Source organism: Myotis myotis, unplaced genomic scaffold (assembly GCF_014108235.1).
Source record: "Myotis myotis isolate mMyoMyo1 unplaced genomic scaffold, mMyoMyo1.p scaffold_m19_p_30, whole genome shotgun sequence".
In the NCBI taxonomy this organism is placed as follows: Eukaryota; Metazoa; Chordata; class Mammalia; order Chiroptera; family Vespertilionidae; genus Myotis; species Myotis myotis.
In genome coordinates this window covers 1,212,059-1,233,039 of record NW_023416336.1, presented here as the reverse complement: position 1 = coordinate 1,233,039, position 20,981 = coordinate 1,212,059, and the positions used below count along the sequence as shown (strand labels likewise).

General features: G+C 44.1%; 1 protein-coding gene across 4 annotated transcripts in view; it reads right to left on the bottom strand.

The window, feature by feature from the left end:
- TSGA10 (testis specific 10) overlaps positions 1–20,981 on the bottom strand; it is a 273,384-nt gene that overhangs the window by 104,490 nt on the left and 147,913 nt on the right. Inside the window, exons 1-2 of one of the 4 annotated variants that reach the window (XM_036302251.1) lie at positions 10,622–10,713; positions 1,344–1,472 (exon numbers count right to left, since the gene is read on the bottom strand). In XM_036302251.1, the coding sequence (XP_036158144.1) occupies positions 1,344–1,472; positions 10,622–10,678 (186 nt within the window). In that variant the 5' untranslated portion in view covers positions 10,679–10,713. Of the gene's footprint in view, positions 1–1,343; positions 1,473–10,621; positions 10,714–20,981 lie in introns of those variants that run through there. The other 3 variants (XM_036302252.1, XM_036302250.1, XM_036302253.1) reach the window with 3 other exon arrangements.

Here is a 20,981-nt window from a genome sequence, read left to right as displayed (position 1 = left end):
TTTTAATTGAAACTTGGTATTCTAAGACTCTGGATCCTGTGTTTTAGTGGGCTTCCTGTGACACTGCTCCAGCTAGAGAAGAGGGACACTGCTTTGTTCCTGCTTGGGGGAGGCGGGGGGAAGGAGTCCAATTTTACCTGAGGCTTCCATGGACACCTGGAGAAGGTGAAGCTCCTTGTTCCTGCTGGGCAGGGATGGAAGTTCAGGCTCCTCACTGGGCCTCTGCTGATACCACAACAGCAGGAAAAGCAGAGGTGCCTCGCTACTGCTCTCACATGTCCACCACTGCCACCGTGGGTGGGTGGACTTGTTCGTGCTGGGTCCTGGTAAAGCCCTAACTCTGCATATTCTCCTCGGACACCACTCCAGCTAGGAGGAAAGGAGGCACTTCACACCACCCGGTGGGGGTAGGTGCTTGTAGGCTCCCCATGTGCTTCACACACACAAAGGGGTTGGGAACTTCCCTTACCGCTTGTGGGCACAAAAGTCTTGGTGTCCAACTCAGCCTTCTTTGACACCACCTTGCGGGGATGGAGAAGCTGGTGGGGGGAGAGGAGGGTATGAGGTGCAGCTGGGGCTTCTTGTTACAGCCTGGCAAGGATAACCGGCTAGGCTCCTAGTCTTTGTGGGCAGAAGCGGGGCTATGGGTTTTCCACTGTGTTGCTTAGAGCAGGCAGTTACTGTCTAAAAGTAGTCTTCCTTGCTAGGCTGTCCCTTTCCTAGTCTTGGTGTGTTGGGGTCCCTAGTCAGTCTTCCTTCTTCCTCCTGCCTTTCAGTGTTCTATGCTTATTTCATACATAATGTTCAGGGTTTTTAGCTGTATTAAGTAAGAGGATTATGGAAAAGTAAGTCTACTCCCTCTTCCTACAAGAGGCAATTTCTTTCAATGACCTTAATTAATAGCTACCCCACAGATTAGGCACCAGGAGAAGAGAAACAGTGCTCAACTTGGAGTTCAGAGAACTGCATTCAAATCCTAACTAACTTGGGAACTCCAATAAATCCTAGCTCTGTCATTCATTAGTCCAGTACCATAATTCTTTAACCTCTTGGAATTTCAGCGTCCATGTCTGTAAAATAGAAGTAACAATAGTTTCACAAGTTTGGGATGAAGTAAGATTATGTACTTGAAAGCACCTCATAAAACACCTGGCACACAGTTGGCAATCACTGACTCAGACTCTGTGTATCAAAATGGTTAAGATAAAAATGAAATGATTTTACACCCAGAAAATAAAACCATAAGCCAGCACTGAATTAATGTTCTCTGCCTTCTTATTTTAAAATAGATCCCAGCCAAAATTAATTCAGGGAAATAAATACATATGTAAATTAAATGTAACCTGTAATTTCAGTGTAGAGATGAATTTATCTTGAGTTCTCACTTGTTGTTCTAGCTGGAGATTATTCTGGTATTTTCCAGCTTCGGAAACTGGAGCCCCTAGACCAAAATCATGTTCTTTGGTGGTAACCTAGTGGAAAGAATGGGAATAATACCAGGACATTCTTTTTAAAACAGCTTTGTGATTTCTCACAACAGTATATAAACTTTTTAAATTAACCACATTCTTAGGTACATTTTCAATTGGTTTTAACCTTGTCACACCAGCAAAGAATATTTCAGCAAGTTTTACTTTCTTAACATTTTATGTTATAAAACTTTTTCTGCGTGCTTTCCAAATATAAAACTACAATATTGAACATGCTTTTCCAAAGAGACATACCCCATCCTATCTATCCCCTTGGTAATCACTGTACTAAGAAAATATTGGGTCAGCAGCAAATTAAGTATCTATCTCTAGGCCTGTTTTTTCCAAAAAGGTTTGCTACCCATATCACAAAGGGCTGGCTTCTTTCTAATCCTATATAATAAAGAGGTAATATGCAAATTGATCATCACTCCAACACACAAGATGGCCGCCCCCATATGGTCAAAGATGGCTGGCAGGGGAGGGCAGTTGGGGGGGACCAGGCCTGCAAGGGAGGGCAGTTGGGGGGAACCAGGCCTGCAGGGGAGGGCAGTTAGGGGTGACCAGGCCATCAGTGGAGGGCAGTTAGGGGTAACCAACCGGGCAGGCAGTGGAGGGCAGTTAGGGGCAATCGGGCCAGCAGGGAAGCAGTTAGGCATCGATCAAGCTGGCAGGGGAGTGGTTAGGGGGCAATCAGGCAGGCAGGCAAGCGAGCAGTTGGGGGCCAGCAGTCCTGGATTGTGAGAGGGATGTCCGACTGCGCGTTTAGGGATCGGGCCTAAATGGACAGTCGGACATCCCTTGAGGAGTCCCAGATTGGAGAGGGTGCAGGCTGGGCTGAGGGACACACACACACACACACACACACACACACAACCTTGCATGAATTTCATGCACTGGGCCTCTAGTGTATTAATAATTCCTATAAATAAGAAAGGTAAAGAAATACCTTGGTAGAAAAAGTGGCAAAGAATATGGATACTTCACATACATGACTTTTAAATAGATTTAAAGATATCAATCTCACCAGTTAGAGGGATACAAATTGAAGCAAACTTGGATACCTTTTTTTACTCACACTGGCAAAGATAAAATAGTTGGATATTTTACGTAGTATTGTTATACACCACTGGTGGCAGTGTATATGACACAATACTTATGAAGATCAATTAAATAAAATCTACAAACATTACAAATACTCATAGCTTCTGTACAAATAATCCCATTCCTAGGAATTGTTCCCACATACATATTTGTACATGTGCAAACTAACAAGGTATTTCACTTTAACATACTACACATACTAATCCACATTGTACATTTTTACTTGACAAAGTGTCTTAGAAATTATATAACTTAGGAAAATAATTTGTTCTTTTCCTGAATCAAGGCTGCCTTTATGTTAAGGAAGAGAGAATTTCTTACAAGTACCTTAGATCTCTCCTGGCAACACAGCTGTTATACTCCAGAATCAGGATCCCCCAGCCACTAAGCTTATGTCACACAATGTCTAATCCAGCACTTAGCAGTGTGACAGACGTCTCTTCCTTTTTCCCTTTTCCTAAACAAAACACAAGTCTGTGTTTCTGTTCTTCAGTCCAGCAGTTATTGCCTCACTTGGAACTTAGCATTAGATCCCACAGAGTATTTCTAATTATGAATCGTTTATGCCTTTATGGGGTAGGCTGAAATCCAATTCCTTATACAGTTTCTCTTGGAAAATATGTTCCTACTTATAAACATTTGACTTAGAATAACAGAATCAAACGACTCCTCCCTATAGTACTTTTCAATTTTTTTAGTGAATATACAAATCACATGGGAATCTTATTAAAATGCAGATTTTTATTCACAATATGCCTGAAATACTGCATTTCCATAAAGCTGCTCAGCAATCCTTATTGGGCTAGTATAGAGACTTGGGTCTATATGGAAACCAAATCACTAGACCCATAAAAAATCCAATTAAACAAGCACTGAATTAATATTTATTCTCCATCTTCTTATTTTGAAATAGGCCTCAACCCAAATTAATTCAGGGAAGTAAGGTACAGTCTAAGTCTACCTAGCATTCAGAGCTCTTATAATTTGGTCCCTTCCCATGACTCCAAATTTATCTCCTACTTGACACCTCCAAGAATCCCTCAATCAAGGACAAACTATTCCAAACTACTCCACATTCTTTATACATTCAGAAACATGTTATCTTTTTTAAAATATATTTTATTGATTTTTTTACAGAGAAGAAAGGAGAGAGATAGAGAGCCAGAAACATCGATGAGAGAGAAACATCGATCAGCTGCCTCCTGCACACTCTCACTGGGGATGTGCCCACAACCAAGGTACATGCCCTTGACAAGAATTGAACCCGGGACCCTTGAGTCCGCAGGCTGACGCCTTATCCACGGTGCCAAACTGGCCAGGGCAGAAACATATTATCTTTTATTCGTAAGCCTTGCCCTCACCCTTTTATCCATTTAACTAACAATGAAGACATTCCTAAGGTTCAGCTAGAATTCTAGATTCTCTAAGAGGTTTTCTTTGTCTTCTCCATCGAATAGTGATCACTTCTTCAATGGAACTTTTGTATATAGTCGTTATAGAGCAACTTATGTAGCTATTTGGTTTTCTGGATGTACATCTACCTCACATGGTCATTAGAATGTTAAGAACAAGCAATGTTCTAGAGCTCTCTGTACTGCCCCAGCCTGCACAGAGCTGTCTGTGATAGGAAGGTATCATAAAATTTAGTAGATGTGACAATGAAGCAGTGTACCACAGCTTATACAATTGAATATTACTTCTTCTCTTGGAAATCTCAATAGTCAAGTGGAAGTTCTATAAAATTACCCATCAGACTAATCTAGAAATTAAAAGTAGGAAGAGGCCAAGAGACTATCACATTAGAGCTGCTACTTTCCCTGCACTGGCTTTGGAGGCAGCAAAAAGGGAGATAAATCAATGTATCTGAAACGCCCTTGTCTAGCCTGCCACCAGAATATTCTCCACATTCCCATGATCTTTAAGTGGATTATGAATGGAACTTGTGTTCCTGTACAGACCTCAGAGAATGCAAGTAAAAGTACTGTGCGAGCAGCAAACTGTTATCATAAACATCCAAGTGAGAACCACAATCATTCTCAACTGGGAAGTAACATAGCATAGTGGTTAAGAGTGTGTTCATTAGCATCAGGCTGTTCATGTTCATCATGCTAGTTCTGCCGCTTCTTAGCTGCATGACTAGAGGCAAGTTACTTCTCTGGCCAAGCCTTCACCTATAAAATGGGAATGATAACAGTACTCGCCTCAAAGAGCTGCGATGAGGATTCATATAAGTAAAGCATTTAGAAAAGTGCCGGACTAAGCAAGTCTATATATATATATATATATATATATATACACACACACACACATATATATATATATATAATTATTATTATTAACCATTACTATTATTCCTAATTCTTCTCAGTGATTCGACTTATCTAATTGGCCATCAAGTCCTACTGATTTTTCACTAAAATCTCTCTCAAATTCATATCTTCCATTCCTATCACTGTTTCAGTTCATACTATCAGACTGTAACAGTCACATTTATCCGATTCTCAAATTTATAAACAGAGTAATGATGACCCAATATTAGATTCTGGGGACAGAAATATGGAAACCAAATAAAAAGCTATAATTTCAACCCACAATGATCTAGGGAACTCCAGAACTAATAAATCTGAAATTAGAGTACAGCAGGATTAGTGCACACTAGAGGAATGAATGCACATGGATGCTAAGGGAATATAGAGAAAAGGACTACAAAAGAGTATTTCTGAGTTCTACTTCCCTCCAAAAGACATAGCATGGATTTTACATATTCCAAAAAAACTATGAACACACCCTATCGGCGCACATTATATTGTGTTTATTGGATGTCCACAGCCATTGCAACTTAACTTGTGTAAAACAGACCTCTAATTCTCCCACCTGCAGTCTGCTCTCAGCACACCTCCACTAGGCTCCTTCCCAGTCTCTCCCAGGTCAAATGGCAGTGCCAGAGGAGTCACCTTTGTCTCCTCTTTCCCTGATCCCCATCAAATGCATCAACAAGCCCTGTTGGTTCTAACTCCAAACCCACCCACTTCTCTGCACTTTTATTACCACTTCCATGGTTCAGTCACCATCATCTCGCACATGGATTACTGCACGTTTCCTAACTGGTCTTTCTGCTTCTATGTTGCTCCCTGCAACTATTTTCCAAACGGAGATCAAAAGAATCACTTTAAATCAATGAAATCCTCCTCAAAAACACTCCAATGGCTCCCCAATGCAATTAGAATAAAACCCATTTTAAGGTCCTGTGTGATTTGGGCCCTGCCTTCACTTTCCTAAACAGACCTAGTACTCTCTTCATTGTCCACCCGCCAGCTTTATCGGTTTTCTTTCTGTTCCTCTACTGAACCAATAACATTCCATGTTAAGGCCCAGCCTATGGCTGGCTCCATCTTACCCGCAGCTCAGCTCCTGGGCTCTTCCCTGACCTCTTACCTAAATAGCATCTCTCCTAGTCACTCTCATTAGGTTATTTACACTTATATCATTTGAAATTATATAATTTATTTCTTCACTAGTTTTCTCCCCCTACTAGAAGGTAAGCTCCAAGAGATCTAGGCTCTTATCTGCTGCTCACTGTAATAGCTGTAATGCCTAGAAAGGTGCACAGCACAAAATTGGTACTCAATAAAACATCTACACCAGCCGTGGGCAAACTATGGCCCGTGGGCCGTATCCGGACCGTTTGAAATGAATAAAACTAAAAAAAAAAAAAAGACCATACCCTTTTATGTAATGATGTGTACTTTGAATTTATATTAGTTCACACAAACACTCCATCCATGCTTTTGTTCCAGCCCTCTGGTCCAGTTTAAGAACCCATTGTGGCCCTCGAGTCAAAAAGTTTGCCCACCCCTGATCTACACTAACAAAAGAGAAAGATGCAAATTAACCATCAATCCACGCCCACCAGCCATGCCCACCAGCCAATCAGGAGCCAGTATGCAAATTAACCCAACTAAGATAGCCATGGCCACAAAGCTAGAGTGAGCAGGAGGCTTGGGTTGCCCCCGGCGATGGAAGAAGCCAAGCTTCCCACCTGCCCTGACCGGCCCTGGGCTCCACTCAAGGCTATAAAGTTTCAATTATAGAAGTTAAATAAATCCCAGATACCTGCTTCCAGGCCGCCCTGGGGAAAAAAAGAAAAAAGGAGAGGCTGAAAGCTTGAGTCGCTGGGGGGCATTGCCAGCCTGAAAATGGCACTCACTGGGGGGGCTTGACCAGCCTGCAAACAGCCATCAGCCCCTCATCCAGGCTGGCCAGGCACCTCAGTGGGGACCCCCACCCTGGAGGGGGTGTGGGCAGCCTGAAAACAGCCATCAACCCCTCACCCAGGCTGGCCAGGCACCCCAGCAGAACCCCACCCTGATCCGGGAAACCCTTCAGGACAAACCAGCCGGCCCCCACCCGTGCACCAGGCCTCTATCCTATATAGTAAAAGGGTAATATGCAAACTGACCCTAACAGCAGAAGGACTGAGAATGACTGGTCACTATGACACACACTGACCACCAGCGGGCAGACACTCAATGCAGGAGCTGCTGCCTGGTGGTCAGTGTGCTCCCACAGGGGGAGCTCTGCTCAGCCACAAGCCAGGCTGATGGCTGCCAGTACAGCGGTGGTGGTGGGAGCCTCTCCTGCCTCCTCAGCAGCGCTAAGGATGTCTGACTGCAGCTTAGGTCTGCTCCCCGCTGGCAAGTGGACATCCCCCGAGGGCTGCCGGGGTGCCAGAGAGATGTCTGATTGCCAGCTTAGGCCCAATCCCCCCGGGAGCAGGCCTAAGCCCGCAGGTGGTCATCCCCCGAGGGGTCCCAGACTGCAAGAGGGCACAGGCCAGGCTGAGGGATCCGCCCCCCGCCCCAAGTGCACAAATTTTTGTGCATCGGGCCTCTAGTTTTCAATATAATCAATGTTGATGACTGGAACAAAGAAGTTTTAATGGTACGGATGGGGTGGAAGCAAGTTTGATGACTAATAAATGAGTTAGTACTAAGGAAAAGGAAGCATGATTGTGAGAAGAGAGGTAGAGTGAAAGTTAGAAAAAACCAAGGTTGTTGAAGGGTCATTACAAAGTAGAAAATCTTCTTAATTCTCTTACATCAAGGAAAGCTTCCAGAATTAAACGAAAGCCCTGGGGTCTCTCCTAAATGCAAACACATACACAACTTCATAGTTTCAGGGGATTCAAGAGCCCTCTAAGTTCTCGTACTCCAGGTTAAGACACCCTACAGTTTTGTAAACACAATAAAGATTCTAAGACATGGGTTAATGCTAACTAATGGCACAAGGCCACTGGGCTAACAAGAAACCCAGATATAGGCTGTGTACCATCCTCTGAAACAGGAAAGAGAAAAGCAAGTTCAAGTGAAGACTAAGATAAGGAGTAGAAATATGTTTTTAAAAATTTTTTTTATTGATTTTTAGAAAGAGAGAGGAAGGGAAAGGGAGAGAGAAAAACAATGATGTGAGAGCAAAACATCAACTGCCTGCCTCCTTCACGCATCCCACTGGGTAATCGAGCCTGCACCCCGGGAATGTGCCCTAACTAGGAATTGAACTGGTGGCCTTTCGGTGCATGGGATGAAATCCAACCAATTGAGCCACACCAGCCAGGGCCATTTTTTCAAGGGATAGATATCTGCAGAAGTTCCTGCCTGGTAGAATTTTAATTTTTCAGTAAAAAAAGAGGTAAGATCATTTGCTAAAAGGTATTACCAGTGTTGAGCCAAATATCAGGTATATAATATGTACTCAATAAATATCTACTGAATATTTTGATAGAACACTAGGGTATTTTATGTGAGATTCTGAATGCTAGTTCCACAAAAGGTCAATTTATTTTCTTTTTATAAAACTGTCCCCAAGTGTTTAAACTGATAGACACCTTGAAGTAGGAAGGAATAGCCTCACTAACAGAAAGATACAGAGAAGCACACAAAACTTTATGAACAATTTTGAGACAGATATTTGTATTTGTGATAAAAATCTGTGAGTAAACGTTTTGGGAATTCACTTCAAACAAAATAGTAAAGCCACAACAGTCAACCTTTCCTATGAAAAAGAAATAACCTCTCCTAGTCATTCCATTCAAACCCAAAGTTCTCACTTCTCTTCCATTCAGATTATACGGTAAAGAAATAACTTGTATTTTAAAAGTTCATAAATAAAGGTCTTCAGAGAGGATCACTTATGAAGACCTCATGGGTACATAAGGGGTTAAATAGCTGTTTTCAAGATGTTTTTATGAACTTACAGAATTTAATAGTATTTAAACTGATGTCATACCATAACTAAGATATGGGACTGCCTTACTAACTAGCTCACTTCAAAAGATTACCATGGGGAAATAAAAGATTACCATGGGGGACATGTATAAGAAGCTTCACAATAACGTTCTTCATATTCACCAAAACTGTAAAATCTTTAATGTCCACCAAGAGAAGAGTAGATCAGTTGTGATACTCTTACATCAGAACACTGAACAACAAACTGTTTTAGGAAGCAAAATGCAAAGAAATACTTAGTAAAATTTCATTTGCATAAGTTCAAAAGCAAGCCAAATTAGAAAGTGCATGTTCACCTACAAAGATGGAGGAACAATAAGGAAAAGCGAGGAAGTGGCTATCATAGAGGCTACATCGGGGGAGAAGGGCGTGTGATGGGAAAGGGAATAAACCTAGTAACACCTGCTCTAACTGCGTCTGTACCGGGAGGACTTCAAGAGCAAATTATCCTACAACAAACTGGACCAAGCAACTGGAGAAGAGACAGAAAGACAGCTGGTAAAGCTCTACAACTGATCAGATGCTGGGCTAAAGCAGTGGTTTCTTTCTTTCTTTTTCTTTCTTTTTTTTTTTTCAGAAAAGAAACATTTAAAATCAGATACATTTGGGAAGCTGCCATTAAATAATGCCAAAATTTATTCTTTCAAATTAATATCTCATTAATGTACCTTCCTAATTATTTCCCACTAACTAAGACTGACTTAGCCCTGGGCAGCTGGCTCGCTGGTTGAAGCGATCTACCTCTGTGGGTTCCACTCCTAATCAGGGCACAAACCTAGGGTGCCTGTTAGATCCCAGCCTAGGGAGGCAACCGATTGATGTTTCTTCCTCACATCCATGGATCCCTTGTCTCCCTAGAAATCAATAAAAACATATCCCCGTGAGGATTGGGTGAGGATTTTAAAACTGGGTGAGGATTTTAAAAAGATTGATTTAGTTGATTAAAATAAAAACCAAAAAAAAGTTTTTATCTTGGAGGCAGGTTTGAATGATGTGACACGCTCCTTTTACATTTATAACTAACCTATTTTCCTCTACTTAAAGACCGACTGTTATTTATTTCCTTACAACCACAAAAGGCGTAGTTGAGATGCCAGTAGAGGGCATTTAAACACCGAATACCGGGAGGTATAAGGGCATGGAGGGGAAGAAGGAAAACTCGGACACCGTCATCTTTGCAAACTTTTCCTGATGCCGCGATCCTTGACTTTATTTAAAGGGAAAAACGTATTCCTGTGCGTATCTGGGTATCAGGCCCATGACGGCCTCGGTTCTCAACTGCCTCCACTAGTTTCAGACAAAAGCCCGCTCACCCTGCCTTTCCCGGGCACTGAAATTACATGGTTTTCATGAGGACGCCCTTCCTCTCGGCCCTTCGCCCCCGAAGTCTGTGAAGACCTCAGAAGTGAGAGGCTGGGAGTAGGGAGCCCGGGTGGGCTCCCCGATCTGACTTCCCAACGCTCAGCTCCGTCCACGGCGTCTCTAAACCCCGCAACCCAGCACAGGGCGGCAGGACGCCCAGCGGTCACCATGGGAACTGGCCAGCCCTGCGCTCCCGAGAAAGGGCGGCGGGAGCAGGGCGGCTCCCGGAGGGCTTCCCGGGGCCGAGCTCCGCCGCCACTGCCCCTCACAGCAGCTCAAGCCGCGAACCCCTGCCTCGGGGTCACCCCGCCCCGACCCCACACACGCCCTGGCCGCTGCCTCCTCAGGCCTTCCGGCCCAGAAACTGCTGGGCCCCCACCGGGCCATCGCCGCGGCTTCTACCTGGGGCGCCAGGTCCCTCCCGGGACTTCTCGGCCCGGCCGCCTCCTCGGAGCTCATCCCGGATCCTGCCAGGCCGCCGCCTCCCGCAGGGACTCAAGTCCCACCCCATCTCCATCCTCCGCCCTCTCCCCGCCCTTCCCACCCCAAATGGACCCGGCCCCGCCCCGCTGGAGGTGCAGGTGGTGGCAGACGAAACCTGACGGGAAGGAGGCGGAGCGGTTAGCACCGCCCCGCGCCGCCGTCGACTCCGCCCTCACGCTCTGTACCTGAGGGGGGCTCGTCCTCCACTTCCTGGCGCCTTAGCTCCACATCCTTTCCTCAAGCCCACAGTCCCTGTGCGCACGCGTACCTGGCTCGACGCTCCCTCTCGCAGGGACTACGAGCCCTGCGCGCGCACCCACGCACGTGGCGACGCGTCCGTTCACGTGCCAGCCCTAGCAGACGCCTAGGGAAGCCATCCGCGCCGCGCAGGCGCACGCCCACAGCGCCGAGTTTCCACACGAGCGTCCGGTCTCCTAGTAACAGGGGCTAGCCCTCTTCCGGGGCAGCGGTACCTGGATGGATGCGCATGCGCATCCCGCAGCTTTCCCAAAGCTTTGAAACACCTGCAGCTTTGCTGCCAAGAAGTTGTACCACTTTCCCCATAGATCAGGCGCCGATCTGGACCCAGTGAACTCCTTATCCCCCTGAGCTGCTCGTGGGTCCTGGGAGGTTGGCGCGATCTCCTGCCGCAGCCGAGTGTCAGGGAGCCTCCCAGGCCGGGTCCTGCCAGAGCACCCAGGGAGAGAGCCGGTCTGTTCTCTGGGCGCCAGGGGCCTGCAGTCTGCGGGGGTCAGCTCTGTGTCAGGGTTGAGTTGGGAAGTGGCAGCACTAGCAGTGAAAGCGTAGATTCCTGATTGGTATCCCTTCTCCACACGCCGGTCCCTTTCCAGAAAAACTGGTGGTTAACCAAAAAAAGGAAAAGGTACACTCCGCAACTGATATTTAATGTTGTATCGACTGTTTTCCTGTCCAATTCTCTTATTTAGGGAACACTATTTTAAGTTAACCAGGAATAATATTTTTTGGCCATTTTAATTATGTTAAAATTAACCCATTACCTAAAAGTAGAAGAGTTTTTAGTGAAAAAGAATGAGAACTGCATTTTATTCTGCTAAATTTTTGGAGCCTCACTTGAAATGTCAATGCAATATTTCTTAATGTTTAACGTGCCCCACCTTTCTTAACCCAAGGGCTTCTCAACTTTATTGGTGGTTTTATCTCTCTCTCTCTCTCTCTCTCTCTCTCTCTCTCTCTCTCTCTCTTTTCACAGATGAAATAGATAACTAGGTTTTTAAAGCTGTTTTTTTATTATCTTGATTTAGTATCAGCATGTGCATTTCAAAAATAATCTCACATGTGAAGAGACTAACAATTCCTGTTTTTGCCTGGTAAATATTCCATTTTCCCCCTCAAAATGTTATCGACAGACATAAACAAATTTTAAGTTAGAACAAATTCTTCATAGAAGTGCATTTAAATAAATATAAGTGCCATATGTTTTCCATTCTCTGCTCTGATTTTTTTTCATTATGTGTGCTGTAACATTTTCTCATATTTTGTAGCATTTATTTTCAGATATCCTATAGTTTGTAAGTATAGCAAGATACTAAAAAATTAAATTGAGTGTTGCTGCTATTTTAAATAAGTCAGAGGTCCTGTTATTGGGGAACCACCTGTTACTGGTGGCTGTGGAGCTCTTGGGGTGCCATGGGAGTAAGAATTTCCTGAAGCCCCCATGGGAAAATGAGTTGTCATGGAAAGATTTATAGATGATGTAATTTTAAGGGAGTTCCCCTTCAAGGTCCCATCTCCCTTCATCTCCCTATGGAAGAATTCCCATTTTTGTCTTCAGCAGGGTTAAGATCAAAGCCACTGCCCAGAGTCTCTGCTCCATATTCAAGTCCAGTCCAGCACATGGCAGGCTAGCGTGGGTCACAGAGCAAGTGAGTGCAAGGAAGCAGGAACAAAGCAAGAGAAACAAGAACGGGAGAACTCTCTGTCTCAGGGTTATAACTAGGAGCTTAACAGGGAACCCTGCAGGATTTCACACACTTGCATTGGCTCCACCCCCTAGCCAAGATCTTTGTTCTGCAGGCTAGACTAACAGCAAGCACCTTCCCTAGTCACCCCAACTGCACTTCACTGCGCATGTGCCCATCATCCCCCTGCCCCTCAGTGATCTGCAGGGAATGGACCAGTGGTTCCCTCCGAGTGTGAAATTGCAGCTTCCTGGTGAAGCTGCCCAGATGACCATGCTTACAATGTCTGGCCTTCCTTTTGCTCCTTTTTATTATTGATATTAACTAGCTAGTTACAACAGTAACAGTACCAAGAGGTATATGTCCTCTGAAATATAATTATACCTAATTGATAGAATAGGTTACAAAGAAGCATGAGCTCTCAAAGACCAACCTAAAAAGTTATTTTAGGGAGAGCAATATATATTCTTATTTTCTCTTCAGATACTAAGATGATTTTGAATAAAATGTTATCATTATCTAGCATTATTGAAAAGAAATAGGGAAAAATGTATGAACCTCAAAACTCTCAGAGTTGCAGACCTGGGGGGATGAGGGGATTTTTAATATAAGAGATAGAAAGGTACTTGCCTTAGGGAAAACAACTAAGCATTTATGTACCCTGCCTAGATGTTGCTGAAAATTCTTTGGAAATAATGTAGAGAAAAAAATATCATTTTATTGCCAAAGCAGTGCATAAAGATTTCACTTTTTCTTATCTGATTGATTGCCTCTCCCAGCTCAAGAAAATGAAACATTTCTTCCCTCAATGAAAATCCAAAGAGTGGTCAGTGTTCAATCCTGCCCCAAATAACCCTTTCATAGTACCTCTGCGCTCTCCCTTGTGACACACACCTACACGATTCTAAGGTCTGGGTTTTCTATTCCCTTAGTTTCTCCATCATTTCACAAGCTTCACTACAAAAAAACAAACAAACAAAACACTTCTATTTTGCCTTTTCTCCTGAATACCTCCCTGGTCCCCTCTGGGGCTTCAGTTGCACATATATTAAGCTGCTTGATGCTCTGTTTATTTTTTTTTCATGGTATAGTCTCTATATATCTTTAAGTTCATTGTTCTTTTCTTTGATGGTGTCAATCTCATCCACAATGGGATTTTTACAGGTCAGGACTGTATTTTTAATTTCTGGAAGTTTGACTTTTTAATATGTTCCATTCTTTACCCCATCATGTTCAAGCTTTGCTCTACCTTCTTGGAAATATGGAATATATATTAAAATAGCTGTTAAGTTCAGTGCATACTAATTTTATCATTTGTGTCATTTCCAGATATGTTTCTATTTCCATCAACTGACTTTTTTCTCCTATTTATAGCTCATATTTTTATGCTTTTTTTCATAGCTCTTAGTTTTTATTGGCTACCAGACATTGCAGATTTCACAGTGTTACATGCTGGAGGTTTTTGTTCTTCTTTAAATATATTTAGACTTTGTTCTGAGATGCAGTAAGTTTACTTGGAAATATTTTGATCCTTTAGAGCTTCCCTGTCGAAAATAGTAACCACTAAATACATATGTCTACTTGGATTTATGTTAATAAAATTAAGTAAAATTTAAATTTCAGTTCCTCATTTGTACTATACACATTTCAAATGTACACACATGGCTATTGTCCAGTATAGTATTGTCCAATATAGTATTGGACAATAATTGAAGAAAGTTATGTTGGTCAGAGCTGCTTTAGAAGCTTGCTTTTAAGCTTTGTTAGGTCCAAAACAGTCTTTATCTAGGGCTAATTTGGCCCCATTACCGAGCCAAGATCTTTGTGAGGACTCTATTCAGTGCTCCGTGTATTGGGAGCTCTTTCCATTCTGGCTGGTGGGAATGCTATTCTTGGCCGTGTGTCTGCCTTCCCCTTTTGCTGGCTCTTTCCCAGGTCGCAATAGTTTCCTTTCACCTATGCACTGATCAGTACTCAGCCAAAGGATTGTGGGGAATCCGCTACAGCTCTCTGGAGCTTTCCGTCACTGTTCCTCTCCTCTCTCCAAATTCTAGCCACTTTGGTCTCCACAAACTCTGAATTCCACCTTCCAAACTCCTTCAAATAACTGACTCAATTTGGGTGCCCCCTTCTTGCTCACTGCCTGGAAACTCCAGGGCTCACCTCGTTAATTCCCTTTCTGTTGAGAATTACTCCCCTGCACTGCCTATTGTCCAGTATTTCAAAACCATGCTTTCGTGTGCTTTGTATTTTTTTTTAGCATATTCAGGGCATGAGGATAAATCTGGTCCCTGTTTCTTGTCATGGCTGAAAGCAGTAGTCAGCTGGCTCTTAGTCTCAGGCCCCATCTCACCAATCATCCCCAACAGAAATGCTTTGCGACTCAAAACCTGCTTCAGGCTGAGGGCACTGGAAGTGCACAGGCCCTGACACAGCAGAGGGTTTGGCATGGCATGTGCTTGAGGAACAGCAATGAGGTCATGGGGTGGACGAAGAGGGAGTGAGAGACAGGAGTCTGAGATGGCAGCTTTTTATTTTGTATATCTGTTTCCTACTGCTGCTGCAACAACTTAACACAAACTTGGTGGCTTTAAGCAACACACATCTATTACCTTACAGTTCTGGAGGTTAGAAGTCCAAAATGCATCTCACTGGTCTAAAAAAAAAAAAGGGCAGCAGCACGCATTCCTTCTGGAGGCTGCCCACTTTGTTTGCCTTACGGCTCCCTCCTATGTTCAAGGCCAGCAATGGCCTGTCACGTGGTTCCCACATTGCATCACAGTGACACTCCTGCCTCTTTCACTCATGAAGACTCTTGCAGTTACATTAGTAACCACCAATTTCCGGTATCATCTCCCTACCTCAAGGTCAGTTCATTAGCAGCTTTAATTCCGTCCTCAATCTTAGACGTCTTTGGAGGCCATTATTCTGCCTATGCTGAAGATACGATATGTAGAGAATTTGGCTTTTACTCTGAAATACAAAATTATTCCAGCATGTTGAGTAGAGAATCGATGTGATCTGGCTTCTCATGAAAATAAAGTCAGTAACACCGAGCCTGCACTGTTGCGTGGCAGCAGCTGGCGAGAGCTGCCCTGGAGGGGTAGCCTCTCTTACTTCCCCTGCCCCTGCCTGGCCAAAGTGGCATCTGAGGGCACAACTCTGCTTTGGGGTCACCTACCAACCTGGGCTGCCCCCCATCCAGATTCTGTGGGCTCCTCCCACCAGATGATGTGGAAAAGGCCTCTGACTTTAGGATAACTGAACACAGCTACCCTGAGTAGCAGTGATCGGAACCACCCTACTGGGCCCCCAGAGGCACTCAGATTTAGGCAGGGTGACCAGGGTGCAGGCTGCCAGGGGCACACTGAGGGAGCGGGAGGACATGGCCCTCACCTGCAGGGCTGCGGTGAAGTGGCTGGTTTGGTGTCCCGGACGATGTGAAACTCCCTACTCGTGTTCATGGCCGACTGGATACCCCACCGCCACTGTGGGTAGGTAGCCCACGGTGTTCTTGTCCAGGGTCCAAGCCAGGTCAGGCCAGGTCGGATTCCACTCAACGAAACTGCAGAGCCCAGTTGGTCGTCACAAAGCTGGAAGGACAGGGGCAGAAAGGGGTCTGGGTGATGCCTGGCTCTCAGCTGTTCGTGGCCCCTTCCTTTCTGCTAAGACCCTGCTCACATCGCATCCATTACCTCTGGGCCACCCACAGCATGGAAAGCAGGAGGCCAAGCCTCTACATAAGAGAGAGATGGAGGGTGACTCAGTGGAGTCTTTCTGGCTGATCGCTCTCCATCCCACTCATTCCAACTGTGGCCACACCCAGAGAGGCACCTGAATGTCTGTTCCCCAGCAAGGGAGCCAGTCCGGCTGCAGGTTAGAATCACCTGGGAGGCTCCCATAGTGGGTCGCACACTAGAACCATCTAGAACAGGGGTTCTCAACCTTGGCTGCACATTAGAATCACCTGGGAATCTTTTTAAAATCCTGATTTCTGGGCCTCATCCTCCGGAAATTCTGTTTCTTTGTTATGGGGTGGGGCCACAACATTAGTAACAAAGAAACAGAATTTCCGGAGGATGAGGCCCAGAAATCAGGATTTTATTTTTTTTAAATATATTTTATTGATTTTTTACAGAGAGGAAAGGAGAGGGATAGAGTTAGAAACATCGATGAGAGAGAAGCATCCATCAGCTGCCTCCTGCACACTCCCCACTGGGGATGTGCCCGCAACCAAGGTACATGCCCTTGACCGGAATTGAACCCGGGACCCTTGAGTTCGAAGGCCGATGCTCTATCCACTGAGCCAAACCGGTTAGGGCTAGACATCAGGATTTTAAAAAGATTCCCAGGTGATTCTAATGTGCAGCCAAGGTTGAGAACCACTGATCTAGACAGTGCTGACGGTGGGCTCCTGCCCCAGGTGTTGTGGTCAGAGTGTTAAAAGCTTGCAGGAGACTAAATGTGCAGCAGAGTTTGAGACCCACTACCCAGAGCTCACCCCAGACAAATTAAGCCAGAATGTCCGGGTGGGGCCCAGGCAGGAAAAGTGCCATGGGATTCTGACACATATCCACGACTGAAGCTAGTTGAAAAACTGGTGCACGAAGTCCTCAATGTCCTCGATAGGTCCTGTGACTCTTAAGCTACATGACATGTAATGAAACCAGTTTAACCACAGGCTAATGGAAACAAACAGGAGTTAAGTTCCTATGGCATCTCCTTAGTGTTATAATGAAACAGTGGTGAAAGATGCAACCTTATGCCAGCACCTGCCTCACAGTAAGCCATTCCATTTAGCCCATGGTGTTTCTTCCTGGAAGGCCTCTGAAGCTGTTTCCAGGGAGCCAGCCCCACCTTCTGGTTAAAAAGGGGTATTTCATTTCAATAGCAAGGAAACTCACACCGCTTGACTGACTCAAGGTGTTAAAAGGAGAGCAAACAGGGTGTCATTGTTAACAGCCCCCTCCCCTCGCCGCCCCCCCCCCCACACACACACACGATTGCCTAAATTTAGTTTCTGTCTTCATCCTAAGCTCTGGAGGTGTCACTTTTGCAATTAAGATAATAAATGTGATATCTCTGATCATATTCCTACTCACAGACTTCCAGTAGCTCCAGGGCAATTGAGTTAGCTCTCCCCTCCCCGGCCCCAACCCAACCTCTCCTCATTTCACTCTCCTCAAGTCGCACCGGGAGGGCGACCAACGTTTTCTGCTTTAGTCACACTGGGAAGGGGGAGGAGCAAGCAGGAAGAGAGATAATGTCACAGTGACTTTTAAAAGAACCAAAATATGAAGAGCCAGATCCGTTTATTTTTATCCAGCATGTCCTAGAGACAGACTGGCAAGGCAGGCCTGCACAGGGAGACCAAGAACATTCCACAGAGCATTTCTGCCTTTCTCGGGCCGGTTCCACACCAATTTGGACTCACAAGGAAGTTGGCCCTGGGATTAGAGTACCCTAAGATCAGACACTGCACATTGATGAACGAGTGTCCTTGTTTATATCTTTAATCAAGTCTGCTAAACTGGAGGCTATGATGAGATTTCCACACCTGCAGAAGCTGATGACAAGCTAGTCCTAGACCCAGGTGACCACTCTGTGGGCACTCTGAGGTGCAACTAGAGGAAATGGCCAATGGATTTTCTTCAAAGAAGTGTCTCCTCGTGTGTTGGATCTTCAGAATGCCCTGCTCTGCTTGCTCAGATGAGGGGTTGGGGCAGGGATGTGCACTTTTAGTCATCATCAGAGGTGACAACCCTAAGCAGACAAGGTCAGGGCCATGCCGACTTGTATAGAAGACACTGTTCACCTGATGCTCTGGTTAAAAGTATGAGTCCTCCCAGGCCAGTGTTGCTCAGTGATTGAGCACCAACCTATGAACCAGGAAGTCACAGTTCGATTCCCAGTCAGGGCGTATGCCCAGGTTGTGGTCTCAATCCCCAGTGTGGGGCATGCAGGAGGCAGCTGATCAATGCTTCTCTCTCATCATTGATGTTTCTATCTCTCTTCTTCTTCTCCCTTCTTCTCTGAAATCAATAAAAATATATTTAAAACAAAAAAATAGGTGGCATTTTTATACACCACTAATGAACTATCAGAAAGAGGCATTAAGAAAATAATCCCATTTACTATTGCAACAACAACAAAAAAGTACCAAGGAATAAACTTAACCAAGATGATAACAGACCTGTACTCACAGAACTATAGGATAATGAAGAAATAAATTGAGGAAGAAACAAACTAGTGGACACATATACTGTGTTCATGGATGGGGAGAATTAACATCATTAAAATGTCCATACTACCCAAAGCAATCTTTGGATTCAATGCAATTCCTATGATAATACCAATGGCATATTTCACAGATCTAGAACAAATATTCTAAAAATTATATGGAACCAAAGAAGACCCCAAATATTCTCAGCAATCTTAAGAAAGAACAAAGTTGGAGGGGTCACAATACCAGATATCAAACTATACTACAAGGCCATGTAATCAAAACAGCCTTGTACTGGCATGGGAACAGGCATATAGATCAATGGAACAGAACAGAGACCCCAGAAATCAACCCACATCTCTATGGTCGATTAATATATGACAATGGAGTAAAAATGATCTCTTCAATAATTGATGCTGGGAAAATTGGACAGGTACATGAAAAACAATGAAACTAAATCACCAAATTACACCATTCACAAGAATAGACTCAAAATTGATAAAATGCAGGGCATGAGTAGGGGGGTTGGGGGGTGATAAGGAGATAAAGAAACATATGTAATACCTTAATCAATAAAAAAAATTTTAAAAAGAAAAAATAAATAAATTTTAAAAATTGATAAAATGACTTAAATATAAGTCACGAAACTATAAAAATCCTGGAAGAAAACACAGGCAGTAAAACCTCAGACATCTCTCACAGCATTATGTTTGTTGGTATAGCTTCTAGGGCAAGGGAAACAAAGGAAAGAAATGGGACTACATTCAACTAAAAAGCTTCTGCACAGCAAAGGAAACCTTCTAAAAGATGAAAAAGGAACCCACCTTATGGGAGAACATATTTGCCAATGATATATCTGATAAGGGGTTGATTTCCAAACTATATAAAGAGCGTATATAACTCAACACCAGGAAGACAAACAGCCCAATTAAAAAATTGGCAAAGGACCTGAATAACACTTCTCTAAAGAGTACTAGTATATACAGATGTCAATAGACATATGAAAACATACTCAAGGGGACTAATCATCATGGAAATGCAAATTAAAAGGACAAGGAGGTATCACCTCCCACCTGCCAGAATGGCTACCATCAATAAATTAATAACACCAAGTGTTGGTGAGGATGTGGAGAAAAGGGAACCCTAGTACACTGCTGGTGGGAATGCAGAATGGTGCAGCAACTGTGGGAAACAGTATATGGAGTTTCCTCAAAAATTAAAAATGAAACTGCCTTTTCACCCAGTGATCCCACACCTGGACATATATCCTAAGAATCCTGAAATATTATTCAGGAAGAATATATGCACCCCTATGTTCATAGCAACATTATTTGCAATTGCTAAGATCTTGAGACAGCCCAAATGTCCATCCATAGATGAGTGGATAAAAAAGCTGTGGTACATTTACACCATGGGATATTACACAGCTGTAAAAAAGAAGGAACTCTTACCTTTGCAACAGAATGGATGGACCTGGAGATAATTATGCTAAGCGAACTAAGCCAGTCAAGTATCATATGATATGGTATTAATATGTGGAATTTAATGACCAAAAATATACTGGTGAACAAAATAGAGCCAGAGGCACTGATACATGGAACAGCCTGACAAATGTCAGAGGGATGGGGTGGGGGGACTGGATAAAAGAAGGTGAAGAGATTAGCCAAAGAACATATATGCGTAACCCATGGACCCAGACAACAGTCAAAGCATGCACACAAAAAGGTGTAAAACTGGGGGTGGAGGTGGGGGGAGGGGGAGTGGCTGGGTGGAAGTGGGCAATGGTGGTGGGGGGAGAAGAATGGGGACATCTGTAATAGTGTCAACAATAAAAAAAGAAAACAAGTGTTGTTGAGGATGTGGAGAAATTGGAACCCTCATATGTTGCTGATGTAATATAGTGCAGATGCTTGGAAAACTGAAGGTTCCTAAAAATAATACTGCATAACCCAGGAAGCTCTCTCTTAGGTACATAACCATGAGATAGAAAACATATCCACACAAAGACCTGTCCGTGAATATTAAGCACATTATTCATAACTAGAGGCCCAGCCTGCACCCTCTCCAATCTGGGACACTTCGGGGGATGTCTGACTGCTAGCAGTTGGACATCCCT